Genomic DNA, 17,392 nt, shown 5'->3' with positions numbered 1-17,392 from the left:
ACAGTCATGCATACCCTTACTTATGTTTTTGGCGTGAGTGTGTATGTGTGTGTGTCTGAGTAGTAGAGAAAAAAGAATCCATTAAGCTGTTTAACTCTGTCTGAGTGTGTGTGTGTGTGTGTGTGTGTGTGTGTGTGTGTGTGTGTGTGTGTGTGTGTGTGTGTGTGTGTGTGTGTGTGTGTGTGTGTGTGTGTGTGTGTGTGTGTGTGTGTGTGTGTGTGTGTGTGTGTGTGTGTGTGTGGCTGAACCCATTAACTGAATAAACCATCCAATATGATTGCAGTGTCAAATGGGTTTGCTGAAGCACTCCTGCTTGGCTCAGCAGCCCTTGTCCTTTTTGTTTTATGTATTTTAAAGTCATGACACACTTACACAAGACCCAAAACTCCCAGCCACAGTTAATTATTCATTGGTCAAAAATGCTGCATCAATCGTCTTGCATCTGCAGAACTGTTGAAGTACAAAACACAAACAGATGCTGACCGATTTAACTACTCCATCCCATTCCACTGACCATTTACACCTCATCCCAACGATGTCAATGATCTCAATTGAAGTAGTTTCCAGAATAATTCCAATTTTGTTCTAAAAACCCATGTAAGTTTATTCATCCAAAATTATGTCATAGTTCTTGTGGATATCTCAAACCCATCTCATTGTAGTTTTCATGGATTTGAAAATGTGAAATTATTAATGAGCTCTCAGCATATTAGTCTGGTCCACATGTACTTCTTTCATGAGCTCCTTTTTTCTTGTAATGCTGGATTTGGAGAGACATCCTGTGTTTATTTGGTCATTCTCAAGTGCTTGTCTTTGATGCAAAAGATTCCCAAGCATCCAACATCCATAGTTCATGTAGCAAATGTTGGTGGAGTCTTGAGTTCAACGTGCAGGTAAACCTCAGGCAAATTATACGCCACCTTTCTGTAAATTATGTGATATTCTTGCAAGATATTTCCAAGTTAATCAAATTACTAATTCAGTGTGATTCTCAGTTAAAATTGTTGCAATCAGAGACATAGAGGTTCAAGATTCGAATATGGCTGTTTTGTAATGAGCGATATCAAGAAATGTTCAGATTCCATCAGCCATGACCTGGTTGACTGAAGGTAAATGAATACTTTGCATGAAAACAGATTTGTTTTAGTTTTTTTTATGATGGACTCTCAATTGGAAGTTCAGTGTCTTTGAGCAAGACACTGAACCCCAAACTGCTTCCCAGTGGATGGATTGAGTAGCCTGTATGGCTAGTATGGCTCAGTTGGTGTGCATGTGTGTGAATGGGTGAATGTGTATGACAGTGTAAAGCTCTTTGTGGATTGCTCAAGTGGTAGAAAAGCACTATGGAAGTGAAATCCATTCACCATTTACCATTTTACTCCTGTGAGGAGATGGGGACAAAAGAATGAAACGGCGTGTTTACTTGGCATTGGCTGCGCCCGACTCAGTTTTGCTGACTCATCAGTCGCAAGTTGTTGTACACCCTTAGATAAAAAGTTCTGCCCATTAGATGAAGTGTCTAGATCAAGTCCCAAACCAGGGCTGTGAATAAAGTGTCTTATTTATGATAAGGGCGAGATGTCAGTGGCATCAAGATTTACAGACGTCAGGCAGAATAATGGAACAGACTCCATCTCACCAGGTCAGGACTTCAGATGCATGATGAGCAGAAAAAATGAGGCTGCATATTGACGTCAATGTTTACCATAGTTAATTAGCACCTGACTTTCACAATAAATCAAGTGCAAATGAATCACTTTCGCATTTCACTAAGTTTAGTCTGTACTGATTCTATCTACACTTCGATTATAACATCACCTCCATGTGGGATTCTTTTTTTTTCTTTGAATAAGTCCCTTCTCTCTATCAGTCGATTCGTCCGTCCTTTATTTTGCCATGTCTATTCCCAGCTCAAAGTGGGTCAGAGGTCCTGTCACACAATTAGAGGTTCATGGAATAGGCATGTTTTTAAAACCATGGAGGAGACCACCGCACCCTCGGAAAACCCAAACATGCACTGGGATAACATGAAAACATGCACAAACAACACTGTGCAGCTCACCATGGACATACCCTAGAATTCTGCTTCTTCTGTAGCCTAAACTCCTGCAGTTTCCTTGACACAGGGGGGTTGTGACTGTGATAATTTGTTTAATGAGCCACGTAATTGTAATGTGGAATAAAACTAATCAAATCAACACGACAAAGAGCTCACTGAAACAAAACCAATTGACAACAAAGTGGGAAATGTCAACAATTGGCTCCAGTGTTGGCGTCACGCACTTGAGCGTCTCCATCCGGCTCCTGTTTCTGTCAGAGTAACACCTGCTGGTACTCTGTTAAAACTATTCTGTTTAAATGCTTTCACTCTCTCCTCTTGTGGGCATACACTTGTATCTCGACAGCTTCTAACACTAAGAGTTTTCACTAATTCCTAACTTCAGCCTTCGGATTCACTTCAAAAGACTTTGCCATCTTGAACTTTTGGTTGTCATGGTGGGGTGTCTTGATGTGATGCAGAGTTACCACCAGATGATGAAGTCACAAGTCGTGTAAACCGGCTTCCCCCCCCCCCCCCATGTCTCCATGACGATTTAATTATAATCAGTCACGACTTTTACATAATGCATTTTTGAGTCAGACCCTTGAGGGCACTTTCACACACCTCACTTTGTGTCGTGACAAACATGATACATATTCTCATAGCAGCAAAGTGTGGTGTAAGTTTAACCACTTAGTTACTCATTAAAATAGAACACAGTGTGCCAGACTGCACGTTGTGGATTCAAGGATATTTGCTTGAAGATTTTAAAAAGGGACATTATCATATCTGGCCCTGCCTCTTTACAAGTCGTTCTCCTCTGATAAACCCTGACAGTTTTCTCTCCTCAACAATCCGTGTGTGTGTGTGTGTGTGTGTGTGTGTGTGGGGATAGGGGGAGTTACATTACATATACATACAAAAATGTGCCACTCATTCCCTTTTTTGTGTTTCCGTCTTTAGTTTTTTGCAAATATCAGAAGAGAAACAAACAGCCGTTGTATCATTGTGTTCAAACACCGCAGGAGAATTTCCAGCCAGTATATTTTGAAGTTTATTATTTTGAACACAGGTGCCGTTTCCTATTATAGGCTATTTTCTTCAGTACCCCTTTTGAGAATTTCCTGTGGGAACCCCAGTGCAGCTTTGCTCACGAACCACGCTGTTACCCTTCGGCAAGACATCAGGGCCGTCAAAGTTTCTTGGTTCAATTCCTATTAGGAGCGCAGTCCAGGGATCCTTTCACATTGCTAAACCACAACACAAGGTCAGACATGCAAAGAGAGAAACGCACACACACACGCACACGCACGCGCAGAGCCGTCTGCCAAGTTGTGCTTCCTGGTGGAGGTTCAATACCATCGATGAGCTTGGCACTGAGACTCGGCCAGCCAATACTCGGCTGCCCACTGGCTTTCACAAACACAAACACAAGCATGCGCGCCCGCCTCCCATCAGTGCTATTTCACTCTGACTATACTGAAAAGCTTGGCTGTCTCCGTGCAGAGGTGGGAATGCATTAATGAAAAGAAGCCGAGCAGACGGCACCTTGGAGAATAAGCAAATGACGTCGAAGGAAAAACATAACTTTAACAATACATAGCATTAATATGTGGGTGTTTGGCAGAACCAGATATTATGTGAGTGATCCCAAGAGAAGGTATCGGTAAAAATAGGCAGCTAGCGAAGCAAAGGTGAGGCATGGCTCCCATTGATCAGGATGGCTGTTTTTCTCATTTTCCCTGATGGAAATATACAAGCAAAGGAAAAAAAAAAAAAAAAGATGTACAGTGTTTAGTTTTTGAAATTCTGACGAGAAAGTTCACAAGAGGAAAGTGTCAGGAAGGTGTTTAATCTGAGAGTCGTGATTTTCCAGCAGCTGTGAGAGTTAAATCTGTGTTTGTCAGATTCACAGACTTATGAATCTCAGCTCTGTGGGGAAATAAGGCCAGTGAGATACACGGGAATGTCTAAAGATAGTGCACGTGTCATTGTTGGAGCTTCCACATTATAACACTCAGCACAATGTAAGGAAACCAAAAAAGTGCTCTGTATTGCACATATACAGTATGTGTGCCATTTCTTTTCTACTTTCCCTGGAGGACAGCTTTCACCTAATAAGACCAGCCTTATTGTGCATTGTCATTGTCAGCATTGTTTCAAGACTCTGTGGCACGTTGTAGAGAATTATTGGCATTAAAGTTAATCACTTATTTTCCTGTCTTGATGTCTTTCCTTAAAAAAATGCACCTCCTTTTTGTGTGTGTCTGACCCACTTCTCCTATTGATGTGGATCCGTAATAAACATATTTGCTGCAAGTGAAGATTTACTTTGAAAATACTGTGAAAGTTTTAGGGTAATATAAACTAATTGAAGAAAATGGCCCATGTAACTCTGTATTGTAAGCCTGAAATAGAATTGAATGTTCAGCTGACCAGATAAATACTAGAACTTGTATGAGGTGCGATAGACCAATGATGGATGGTGATGAAAGAGTCAAGCTTCACTTTTAAAATATTTTATGTGTTATTAAGAAAAAAAAGTTACGTCTCATTTTCTTTGTATGACATGAACTGATGTGGTCTTCTCTTTTGTCTCGTCCATACAGGATGATTCCATCCAGCAGCAACGACTTCTTGGTCCGAGATCTTGCCCCCGGACGCAACTATGACCTGTGTGTCTTGGCTGTGCTTGATGACGTCATCACATCACTGACTGCTACACGTCCTTTGGGCTGTCTGTCATTCACGACCGAAACGGCATTCAGCCATTGTGAAGAGCTGCGCAGCCACTTCCTGGGTGGCACGATGATCATCATCATTGGAGGGATTATTGTTGCTTCTGTGCTGGTTTTCATTATCATCTTAATGATACGATACAAGGTTTACAGCCACCATGGAGCGGGCCACGGAAAAGGCGCCATGGCGGCAACCGCGCCAAGACCGCAGAGCAATGGGCAAGGAGGAAGCAATCAAGTCCAAGTCCTCCCTCGCTCTGCCTCAAAGATGACCGACAGCCAGGACGACCAGGCCCTAGCATCGTCAAGGGCCATGTCGCCTAGCAACACTCTGAGAGACACCGTGGCGTTGGTCGAGGAGGAGAGCAGTGGACGGAGCTCAATGACAAGGACTGACTCCTCGGCCAATGAGGAGCTGCTCTCGCCCACCAAGGCCCGCTTCTCATCCAGAGTCGCCATTGAGATGAAAATCAGACCACCATCTGTCGCCAAAGAGCCCACCTCTCCCAAGGAATTGGCAGGTAGTAGAGACGCCGGGCGGCGCGATAGACATAAAGAATGTGCGCACCAGAGCAAGGAGGAAGCATTTCAGAGGGGTGAAAAGAGGAACTGAGAAGTTGACAGGGAAAAGAGTGCAGGGAGACATGAAGAGAAGGGACACAAAGAAAGACAAGTCAAGCTGAAAGAGATGGGGGACAGGAGGTAGACAATGTGCAAGTGAGTGTGTGAAACTGAGCGAGATAATAGCCGAGAAGAGAACAGTGAGAAACTGAGTGAGTGTGAATGAGGGAATGAATAAATGAGACACAATCCTTTTGCATGGGAAAGATGGCTGGAGAGACAGAGGGGGAGAACTGGCACTGCATTTGTGTGTCAAGGTAGATTTATTACCACAATTTTTCAAGACATTTAAGAAAGGTTGTTATGAAAAAGAAATTCAAAATTAACTTAACAGTGCAGCCAAAGACTTTTTTTTTTTTTTGGGCAATTACCAGGCTTCACTTCTGAACAACGACATATAGAACAAGTTAACTCAAAGAACTCATTGAGGTTTCTAAAGAGAGTTGTCCTTAGAAAGTTTAGACAAAGAAAACACTTAAATTCCTTGAGGGAGTTTTATTTTGACATTATGCCCTCAACTAGACATTCTTAGGTACTGTTCCCAAAGTATAATATGATTTGCAGTCACTTTTTGTCTGGGTTGACATTGAGAATCCTTTTGAAATAAATGTGAGATCAACCATCACAAAACAGCAACTATTATTCACCTCATTGTCAATCACGCATCCTCCTCCCATAAACTATTTTGCTTTGAAACTAGCAACCCTGGGCTGCGTTAAGAATGACATATTCGAAGAAGCGGTGAAAAAGGATGTTTCTTCTGTATGAAAAAAAAATTCAATAAATGCTGCCTAAAAGATCCACACTTCTCATTAAAAGTGGGTAAATTTGAACCAAAATTTGATTCTAAATGCTCCGAACTTCAGCGTGTATGTTTCCAGAAACTTACAGTATGGTATCCATATTGATGTAAATAATAAAGGAACTCACTTTAAATTTCTCCTTTGTTATTTTTGACACTTTGCGAGGTTATCCCGTGAGTCAGGGGCAGGTTTTAGCTCGCAGGCCACACCTTTAAAGTATCTGAAGAGTAAAAAAGGGAAAAAAACTAAACTGTTTTAATGCTAATATTTTGATTCATTTTTATTTATTTATTTAATATTCTATTTTGACACAGTGTTTCCCTATAGAGAGACACAGAATTAATGTAGCACTGCGCACAGTGGATCTACTTATTTTAAATCTTTATACTCGAGTGGATATATCAATGTTTATGATGCTGTATATACTCACAGTGTATATGTGGCCCTTGAGGGTGCTCTTTATGCAAATCCAAGCATCTTGTTTTGCAATATATTCACTCAAAGTGTACTCAAGCCTCCCCAGTGTTAACGAAAGCAAGTCCTAGCAGACCCATTCCATTACGAGAGAACATATCACCCCCGCATCAATTCAAGACTATACACTGCAGTTGTGCATGCCATGATATGACTAGCCTATGATAGTGAAAAGGAGAATTCACCACAACCAGAAATAACTCCTTCTCTAGGGTGCTCGGTTAACTGAATTAGCGGTAAGTAGCAGGAACAGTCGGCAGAGGTCAGAGGTATTTGGGTGCGTCGACGCATCACTATATGAAGGATCTGTGGTTATGAATGTAGAAGGAAAGAAGCAAAATGAGAGAGAGAGAAAAAAAAAAACATCAATAAAACGAGCACAAAAGAAAGCTGGATGACCCTGGACAATTCAGCCGAGAAGAGTGATAAAAACAGGCCTCTCTGACACCAAGAAATTAGAAAACCAGAGTCTGTGCTGCTATTGAAAACTCATTTCTGAAGATGTTACAGTGAGTTTAGATGACAGGTTTAATTTCAACCTGGTCACAACCCAATTCTTGCACTAAAATCAGTTAATATTCTGCCGTGGGGAACGATAAGTACTGCTTGAGCTATAGGCTTTCACTCATCTGTTGGGTTTATCATGTCTAGTCATGGATCGATCTCCTCTGCCAGCATCAAAGACAGTATTTTAATAATTCCTACAGCAGTTGCTATTGACCTGATGGCAGACAGGAGCTCTGGTAAACGGCTGCCACAGCACTGAAAAAGAACGATATTTTGTCTGATTAAAGTGGGATGACTTATTTAAGAAGATCATCTTGCATTGACAATGGTAATCAAGTTGAAGTTTGTGATGTGTGAAAGCATGAAGTTGCACAATTACATAGTTTTAAAAGTCTCCTCCATGGAATGGCTGATCCAAATGTGCCTTTATGTAACACAGTCTGGCAGCAGAATCTATCAGATATTTTTTTTTTTCTTTTTTATGCAATCAAGCCTCCTTTCCATGATGCAGATCTTAGAAGTGATTTTAACTTGTATATACAGCTTGAGTGAAATGCTCTGGCATAGTGCTATAATATGGCTCAGCAACAATTTAAATTTTTTTTTCTACCTGTAATAAGCCTTCTATAGTCCACTTCCCCTTTAACACTAATCCACTCAGGACATGGAGGTTTTATTGGAATAGATACACTATTTGACACAAGTGGTTTAAACAGCTGAGTTGAAATACGTTATCTGTAGTTAATATGTCATTCAATTGGCCCCGGTGAATGGGTTGAAATGAGTTGTCATTGAGCCTCGCGCTGATAGCAGAAAAGCTCTGTGCAGAGAGCAGCAGCGTTGCCAGCAGGTTTACGATAAGTTTTAACCTTCATGAACTTTTGCAGGCTCTTCAATAAGCCTGTTACTTTCGGGCACAATGACATACGATTGGCATTGCTCTCAGCTCAAATTGTAATTATTGTATGAAATGAGCTGTACGAGCAGTTTTTAAATTGTCTTTAGTGTCACGCGTACAAAGAGATTGTGCTTAACTTAAATGCCACGCAAGACTCAGACATAGTTTTTACACGGTATTGGATACTTTTCAACACAATGACGCAGTCAAGGGTACTGTAAAGGGTACAAGCTATTACTGGTGTGAAATCACCCTGAATTACTCAAGTTAGGAAAAGTCAACAAAGACAGGCTCGGAGGGCACAATTACATGACACCCTGACAAGAAAAGACAAGTGGACTACACTTGTATACACAATTGAAAACCAAGGGAAACAAAAAAAACAGCTGCACACAGACAGGAATGGGAGAATGCAGTGTGGCCGACACACAATCAGGAAGAAAAAAGAGAAACCAAACAAAGTACATATCTAAAATCCTGACAAATGATAAACATTTTACAAAACCCATCCGTTTCGATAGATGAACCTCTTGAAACCTGAACAAAGCTATACGGAACGGCTCACCTGAACGCTGACAATATGTGCTACGTTTTAAATTATTGGGAGACGGAAGTTTCCACAAATATTTCCCGAGGTACGCCGAGCGGCGGATGGGCAAATTGGATGAACGCAAGAAAACAGTTTGGTTAGTGCTGTTTAAATCTGCTACAAGGCGGGATTTGGAAGACTAATGTGAACTAATATGAAACTTGCTTGAAGTGCTTGAACTTTATGTTGCTGGATCACAACGGTGCCACCATATGCACCAGCCCAGGCTTTTCCCCCCATAGACCTAATTAACACTTCCAACCTCACTTCAACCTTATCCAGCTGAGGTGTGCCACTCAAGAGTTCTTTCTTTAGACAACAAGACGGTGACGCATTCTAATTGTTAAGAGTTTTTTTCCCTCTTTATCTATTTTTTTTTTTTTTCTTCTCAACTCTCTACCCAGGAAGAAAAAGTTGCCACTGCCCTTTTGTGTTCTTTTGTTTCTTTGCTTTGATTCCAAGATCGTTGGCACTTTGAGGGCAACCCACAATGAGGGATAATACTCCTGTGTTTGTACAAAGGCGGTTGGGGTTTCTGAGGGTGTAACTGTGTCTGTGATCTGTTTCACTGGTTGCTGCATTGCAGAGAAAGGCAACATTGATCTGATCAGAGAGAGCGCCGCAGTGACTCAGAGAGCCTGAGGAACAGAGCAAACTGACAGCTACACAGAGAGACCCCATTAAAGGCCCAGGGTTGTCAAAAATGTGACCCAACATAAAAAAAAAAAAAAATAGGTACATTGTGGGTGATGGTTTTTTTTTCCCTTTGTTTGCTGTACGCAGACTATTTTGTGCACATTCATAGGGGTGAATTGGATGAATCATTGTGGCTGTGGGTTTGTGTGTTGGATAATATTTCTAAACGGGCGTCTTTTTGTTACACAATCACACACAAAGATACATCAGTGATAAACACGATGCCCCAGAATTTAACCTATCTTAATGCAATTTGCAATCACAAATTGTCTATTGGGAATCCGGCATTACTTGTTAAAGCATTACTATGATGCCACATTTTGGTAGTTATGCATTAGTATCCCGTTATTATTAAGAAATAAATACTCTAAAAAAGAACTTACCTTTTTAAAATCTGTCTGCTGCAATCTGCCTGTTAGTAGTTTATATAAGCTCTGTTGTTGCTGCTTTGCCTCGTCGTCGTTAGGATACAAATCAGTTTTCTTTTCTTTTTTTTTTTTTGAGAACAGGTGGGCAGAATTCTGTACGACTACGATAAACTGTAGCCTGTGTGCAATTTAAAAATATGTTAGTAACTGCTGATTCATTCAAACAAATGAAAATAACACATGTGCGCCACCATTTGACTTTCAACTAAGTGATGGAACTTCAGCCGAACCTGACGAGTGAATCAGTCATTACGCTGAGGTACAATTAAAGCCAAAGCAGAGTGATTTTTCAAGGAACTAGTTTTTTTTTTATCTCTAATCTACTGATGAAGTAACTTCGCAACTCCGTGATGGCTTTCTCAAGAGCTTCTTCGTAACCGCAGCACTTGCTAATACCTACTTCTTTCTTTGTTCGCCGCAACAACCAGTATTTCCAATTATCACTTTTGCTAAAATAGTGAGTTTCCCCACAATCAGGGTCAGACCAAGCAATTTAGAAAGGTGAACGTATTCATTTAAATGCAGATTTCATTTAGAATAAAAGAAGAGTGAATAATTATCCTCCTGCGATGTACTGGGAAATACTGTCTGGGTAGGCTGCTATACCCAATTAGCCAACAATTATACATAGAGCAGACAACATTTTGGCATCCATGGTGTCACCTTGGAGCCGGAGCTGGATCTCATGACGCTGAGATGCTGTCTGTGGATTCAGCGTCAACCTGAATACTGAGTGGGGAATTTTTCTGTCAGGATGAGCAGTAATTATAAGCTTGAGTCAAACATATTATGATTATGTCAAGCCAAGTGCATTTAGTTCAACAACTATCACGCAAACATTAAATTGGAGCACCTGCACGCCTGCCTGTGTGTTTAATAGCGATTTTGTGTTTGCGCCTCGTATTGTGTTGCAGGGGCAAAACTCTGTGCGCCGTCACATCGCGGTGACCAAAAAAAAAAAAAAAAAAAACACGTCGCTGCGAGGTTAAAAACGTTTATTTTGTGAGGTTACGACAAGCATTTAGGTTAATTTTAGGGCACGTCCCCGGGTCACGCTAATGTGAGTCTCGACAGTGACCTCACACATGAGTAACACAAGTGTGAGGGTCGGCGACCGAATCCCCGCCAGTCTGTCCGTGCACTTTGTGAGTTGTTATGTACGAGGTGTAGCCTTGGGCCGACACAAATGTTCCCGCAATGTTAGGGAGAGATCGGAAAATAGCGAAGGGTAGCACAGGGACGAGTGTTTGCCTGTGTGAAGTGCAAGTGCGTGTTCTCCCTATGGCCCACCCATGACCCTGTAGCCTGTCTGTCCTCCGTGTATTTTAATCTATCATCACTCCTTTCAGTGTCATCCTGTATGCCCAGTCTCATTCTTCACTGCTGTCTGTCTCCCTGAATCCGCTTCTCAAGCCCCCCCCTTCCACCCCCCCCCCCCCCCCCCCCCTTAGTTTTCTCTCTCTCTGCTTTTTGTCTTCCTCCTCCTTTTACCCATTTTCTGGCTGTCATGACATTTTTCCTTCCTCGTTCTCACCCATTTGATATATTCTGTGCTGTTTAGCTTCATTTTTGTCACTGTTTTTCTCTGTTTCTCATCATTTCTCTCAATGTCTCTTTCTGCCATTCTGTTTCCTTCCACTTCTCTCTCTCTCTCTCTCTCTCGCTCTCTCTCTCTCTCTCTCTCTCTCTCTCTCTCTCTCTCGATCTCTCTGATTCTCGGATGCCTCCAGCAGCAGACGACAGGCGGCCTCGTAGTGTCGAATGGAGAAACTTTAAGATCTGAAGGTTCTCTTGGCCTCATAAAGAGATCCAGCCAATACTACACAGAGTAATGACTGACACTTTCAAACTTAAGCACCCCCTGATTCTTTTTCTCTATATTCCTACGATTGCTTCCCTTCTCTCGTCCCATTGCTCCTGACCTATCCCTGCCTGCCCTGGCCCGACTCCCGTGCAACGTTTTGCCCTCTGAACCTTCATCTTTCTGCTGGTTTGATCTCATCCAACCACAGAAATAAGTACAGTTGTTTTTCATTTGTTTTTTTTTTTGCTTTTAAAGTTAGAGATTATCCTTGATATCCATGCCTCCACCATAACTCAAATCAAAGCAATGACATTTAATTTATGGCGCGTACAGCACAGAACAATTACTGAGACAGCAGCCATTAGTCAGTTAATGGATTAGTTGATTGATAACACTTTTCACACATTATAATGAAATTATTTTGATAAGCGATTTATTGTAAGTCAGTGTTAATTAATCGTAAGTGCCACTGTCAAATGTTGCTGACTCACAGCCTCTGTTTTCAGGCTTCGTGTGCCGGTAAATCCACTCACACTTCTGAGGGATGGTGGTTATCTGAGGACGGCGCCTTTAAGCTTGAGGAAGCTGTTTTCAGGATTTGATTTTTCATTTCAGAGACAATCCGATCCAACTGTAACCTTTGGCTGGAGGAAACGATGAGTAGAAACTGATTAACCAATAATAAGGATTGTTGCAATATTTTTCACTCAAATCAGGGTCAACTGATGAAGTGTCTGTGGAAACTGTTGAGTCGGGGTTATTTTTTGATGGGTTTTTTTCTAAAATAGAAGAAAAAGTAAGAAAGATTCTTGGAGCAATAAAGATGAAGGATATTCTCATCTTGTGCTTCCTTCCCAAATGTCCCCCCATGCTCTTTTGCATACTATTTATGGCCCACATTATCACTGTGTTTCCGTCTGTGTTTAATCCATAACATCCTTGTCTGTGTTCCTGCGCTCGTTTTGTTTTTTTTAAACTTCAACACTCGCACCATGCCACAATCTTTGCACGCCACCTTGTACTCCCTCTCCTCGCGATCGCTCCGTCTCTTTCATCCATCCTTGCGTGTGTAGCAAAAGTGATGGAGGAGCGGGGAGAGGAGTGGAGGGTGATTGAGGAGGAGACAGTGAAGATGTGCAGCAGGTTGTGATGGATGAATACGGTCGAACACATTAAGAAGTTTGTGCTTCATTCTTGAACTGACACAATAAGTAAAATGCAGTTTGGAAATATTCCCTCTGACAGTTAAGGAATGCTCTCCTGACAAACGTACACCTCGCAAACACCTGCCGTGGCAATAAACTGCCACAACGAGCACAGCTGCATTACTCTCCATGCTGCTGTACGTCTTCGCCTCCCCTTGTCTTCAAACTTTTCTTTTACAGATGTTTGTCTAAAGATACAACGGACAGGTTTGACCACATTTCATTAAGCACGTTAGAAACCCCCGGTGCACGTTTAAATAAGAACACCTCGAATGCTTGTAAATTGGTAATGTTCAAGGCGCCTTACGTTCTTCACACAAAGTCATTATTGGAAATACGAGTCAAATTTAAATAATTCAAATAGACTTATTTTTATCCCAGTTTGGTATCCATCATAGAATATAAAAGACAAACAGACCTTTATACAGCCCCCACAACAGTTTGATATGTTACTGTTATCATTTTGAAACGGAGCATAAGTTCTAAGTGTAATTTGCCATCATTATATTTCCATCAAGTTCAATCTTCAAAGTACAATGTATGCTCAAACAATTTCTAATTCCCCCTCTGTTTTCCCCCCACATCCTGGATATGTTATTGCATCTTTAATACTTGGAAAAATATATACAAAACTAATAAAGACAAGTTTAGCCTTGTAGCTTTCCAAAGATTCGCCTGTAAGCCGGCTGCGATGTTGTCATGAAGTCAGGAAAAATACACTTTTCAACTTTCACTTCCTATATTCCTCATGCTACAAGGTTTGACTTCATCGTCGTTCCCCCAAGGGAGGTGTAAAGTCACACAAATACAAATGTTTTCCCTGTCTTGTTTAGCTCTTCCTCAACTTCTAAATCAAGACATACAATGTGAAAACAAATTATAGCAGCCGCCACTGAGACTTGTATAAATCTGCCCCATGGTTAGGATTAAATCCAACTCAGGTTATTACACTGTATAAAAGGTGTTAAATCACCTGACAAGTTTATTTTCCCCAAGCTAAATAAAGCCATTGCTATTCACAATACTGTCCTCACCCCTGTCTTGTACATCCAAGTTCTATGAATTTGTGTTTTCCGCCTCTTCTGCTTTAATTTCTGAGTGGCGTCTGGAAATAGTTATTCACAAAAGATAAAGGCAGATACACTTATTTAATTGCAGCGGTAAAAAAAAAGGTTGTTTGGTCACATTCACACCGAACTCAGTTGAATCTAATTGTCTCAAATTGAGACATCTTTTGCATGTTTAAAAATACCACCAGATTCCTGCTTTATTGTACCCTTTAATTTCCTCCAAATATTCCTTTAGAAAGTGATATTACAGCCTGGTCCCCCATGTCCATATCGTGTGTTTCTGTTCCTTCTGCTTCGTGCCGTATTCTCATAGGTTTTCTCACTTTTTTTCTTTCCCAGAACCCTGATGATGCTCTTCTGATTGGTCAATATGGAGACTGGATGTATCTATCAGGGAGAAGCTGGCGAAAACTCTGAAGAACACACACACACACACACACAAAAAAAAAGCCCTATAGCTCATCTTCCTGTATCTCCCGTTTCCTGTACCTATGCCATTTTCTTTCCGTGGATCTTTCCATGGAGTTTTTAAATCTGTAGTCTGGTTTACATTCAAGTGCTTATCCTGGTTCTCATGTCTGGATTGGACAACCGTGTCAAGGCCAAGTGTTTGTTTGGGCCTTTCGCAGGATCAAGCTGTCAGCGTGATCATCTTAATCATTTTTACCGCAAAGATTTTTTCAATCTTCGTCATCTGCATCGATGGGAAATGGAGACACTCGGAGTCACTTAATTTATTCAAACGACATCGTGGAGAAGCCTGTGGGTATGTTTCAGAGTAAAATAAAGGAGAGAAAAACATGGATGACTAAATGGGAAACAACATTGGATAGGCATTTACGCTCAATCTGGATGTACAATCTGATCGGCCACGCAAATGGAAAAGAAATAATACCTGTGGAATGCCTGTTACACGTTTAAGGATGGCTCTTCCTGAAGCCAAATATGACTCCTATCATCATTCACTCCAAGTGGCTCCACTCTATTAATCCACGCAGAAAAAAAAGCAATTTCGGTGAACTGAACTTAGTCGAGCGAGTCCTGGCAGGGCGAAACTGGAGCTTCATCTCAACTGGAACTGAACTTGCATCTATTAATCTGAATTATATCTCTGGAAAGCACAAAACAATATATAAGGAAACTTGAACTGAACACGTTTCACACACGGACAGGACTGGATAAACCTTGTGCCCAGCCGAGGCGAAACTGGAGCTGAACAGAGATTGGAGGCAGGCTAAACTGTGCGAGACTGTCCGGGCCTGTTGTCAGAACTGGTCTGTGTGCCCTCTATCTTTTTGCTTTCTGCTGGAAGGGGACCGACAGGGGCATTACGGACCCTAACCAACCTCTCTCACATCTCACCAGGCCCACTTAAACAGGTGAGTAATCTGCTAATCAGCCTGATTAACCTTTCAAAACAAAGAGCCAATTGAGAAGCGTTTACAGCCAAACACCTCGACTCATTAGTTTGTGAGGCGCGGTAAACCTGCTTACAGTCACCTTGGCCGAACCACCAGTGCCGGGTCTTGCCCCTATAGTTTGAGGCACACTTACATGGTGCCGGGTTTAATTCCGCAGTCGTCTGTAACCTAATGAGGGTAATGCTTTAACGAGCGCCCATCTAATTGCTGTCAGGTAGACAATTAGAGAAGCACACTGGCTAAACGATCTGTTTTGTTACTACCCTCCATAGACAATATCACAACGGGCGACAAGAAATGCAAACCCCCTCCCCCCCGGTTGATGTTTCAGTGTCTGAGTCACTCTTTATCTTGTGCATCTCTCTCTCTCTCTTTCTCTCTCTCCCTCTCTCTCTCTCTCTCTCTCTATCCATCAGCTGTGTAATTTTTTTTTTTTCCTGCCCGCCCGAGGCAGTGACTGAACACTGGTGCAGAAAATAATATACTCGAAGAGGATCTGGTTATGAGTGAACAGCACAGCCTCAGGGATAGCCTTTGCCTGTACAACAGGGGGTCAGCGATGTCTTTCTTAGTCAGTTAGCAAAGATGCTGATGTCTGATGCCGTGCGACTAAACCCGCCCAGACCCCAGGCTGCACAGCTTTTCACTGTGTAAATCAAACGAGTCTTTTATCGCAGGCGATCATTAGCATCGCCCTGGAAATCATAGATTGTTGAAATTTAGCGGACGTTAAAATAATCAAAAGGTATGGGTGGCAATCAATGTTATCCATGTGCAGGCGTCAGTTTTGTTCAGGCTCTTTAAATTATCCCTACAGACCAATGATTTAGTGAATATTAAGCGACTGGTTGTCTCTAACGTGGTATTGATGTGTGTGTATGTGTGATTGTATGTCTACATTTTTTTGGACTGGCTACCTGTCCAGGTTGTATACTGCCCTTCACCCAAAGTCAGCCCTGATTGGCTTCACCTCCTGCACGACCCTAAGTTCGATCAAATGGGTCAGCAAAATGAATTCCGTATCTGGCCTATTAAGTATTCAAGACATTACACGAGAATTTCATTCTTTGAGACCTCTTGTTTGTTTTGGACAGTGTTGTAATTCCCAAGAAATACAATTAGAATTGATTTTATCATCATTTATGGGCTAATACCCTTTCTTGTCAACATTATTCACTGTGACTGCAGTTGAGCTTAAAGCACAATTGTTTCCAGAGTTGTTTTTGTACTGTTGTTGGGTAACTACTTGCCAGCGTGCTTCACTGATTGAATTTCCTTAAGAATATATTTCCTCCTGCAAATAGCCCCTGGTTCAATCACATAGTCCTGAATACAGCATAAAACAAGATATTCCAAACAATTCCACATTACTTCTTACATCTTTGGTACCTGTATCAACGCTGCTGCCCTGGCCTTTGGTTCTTGACACAGAAATATGGGTGTAATTCAGTGGATCACACCAAACTAACCTGTTAAACAAAAAAAAAAGTCCTCACTTTGTTTTGCTGCTATTCACCCGACTATGAGCAGGATATCTAGAAGAGGTGCAGCAACAAACAGATCTCAAAGCCCCATTTATAACATTAATGGAGTAATTTAACACACTAATTTCTGGTGTGTTTAGACTGGAAAGTGTAATAGAGACATTATTTTCTCGAGTGACTGATGATAATGAGAAGTTGCAAGACAGCTTGTAATGACACCGTCTCCAGTTTTAATTAACATTTCAGAAACAAAGTGACACAAGAACTTTCATTGTTCTTTCGGATGAAGCAATAGCAATGAATCACGCAGTGTTTTACAGGCGGCACGAGACGCAGAAGGCTTAACGGCAGAGTTTTCGGTCCTCAGATGCTTTCTACTCTGGAACTACACACATCTCTGCAGTATCTCCATCTTAGCTGGTGACAGAGTCTACACATGAAAGAGAGGGAAACTTATGACAAACTTAAAAAGCAAACGTAGTGTCTAATTTATGTTTCTGTCTTGGTAATAAATTTTAGATTCCCTTTTTTTTTTTTTGTCTCCACTTGTTTCTTAAGCTGGGATGAAACAGACTGCATTTCCCGCCGCACATTTTTTATTTATTTTTTGTGA

General features: G+C 41.5%; 1 protein-coding gene across 1 annotated transcript in view; it reads left to right on the top strand.

Moving 5' to 3' along the window:
• Positions 1–4,651: 4,651 nt before the first annotated feature.
• LOC308107432 (leucine-rich repeat and fibronectin type III domain-containing protein 1-like protein) overlaps positions 4,652–17,392 on the top strand; it is a gene marked incomplete at its 5' end in the record, with an annotated part of 30,204 nt that continues 17,463 nt past the window's right edge. The window contains 2 exons of the mRNA XM_080459751.1: positions 4,652–5,300; positions 14,214–15,253. Coding sequence (XP_080315877.1) covers positions 4,652–5,300; positions 14,214–14,221 — 657 coding nt within the window. The 3' untranslated portion in view covers positions 14,222–15,253. The remainder of the gene's footprint in view (positions 5,301–14,213; positions 15,254–17,392) is intronic.

Source organism: Lipophrys pholis (assembly GCF_963383615.2).
Source record: "Lipophrys pholis genome assembly, chromosome: 3".
NCBI lineage: Eukaryota > Metazoa > Chordata > Actinopteri > Blenniiformes > Blenniidae > Lipophrys > Lipophrys pholis.
Note: the sequence above shows the minus strand (reverse complement) of the source record. Positions and strands in the feature narration are given on the sequence as shown.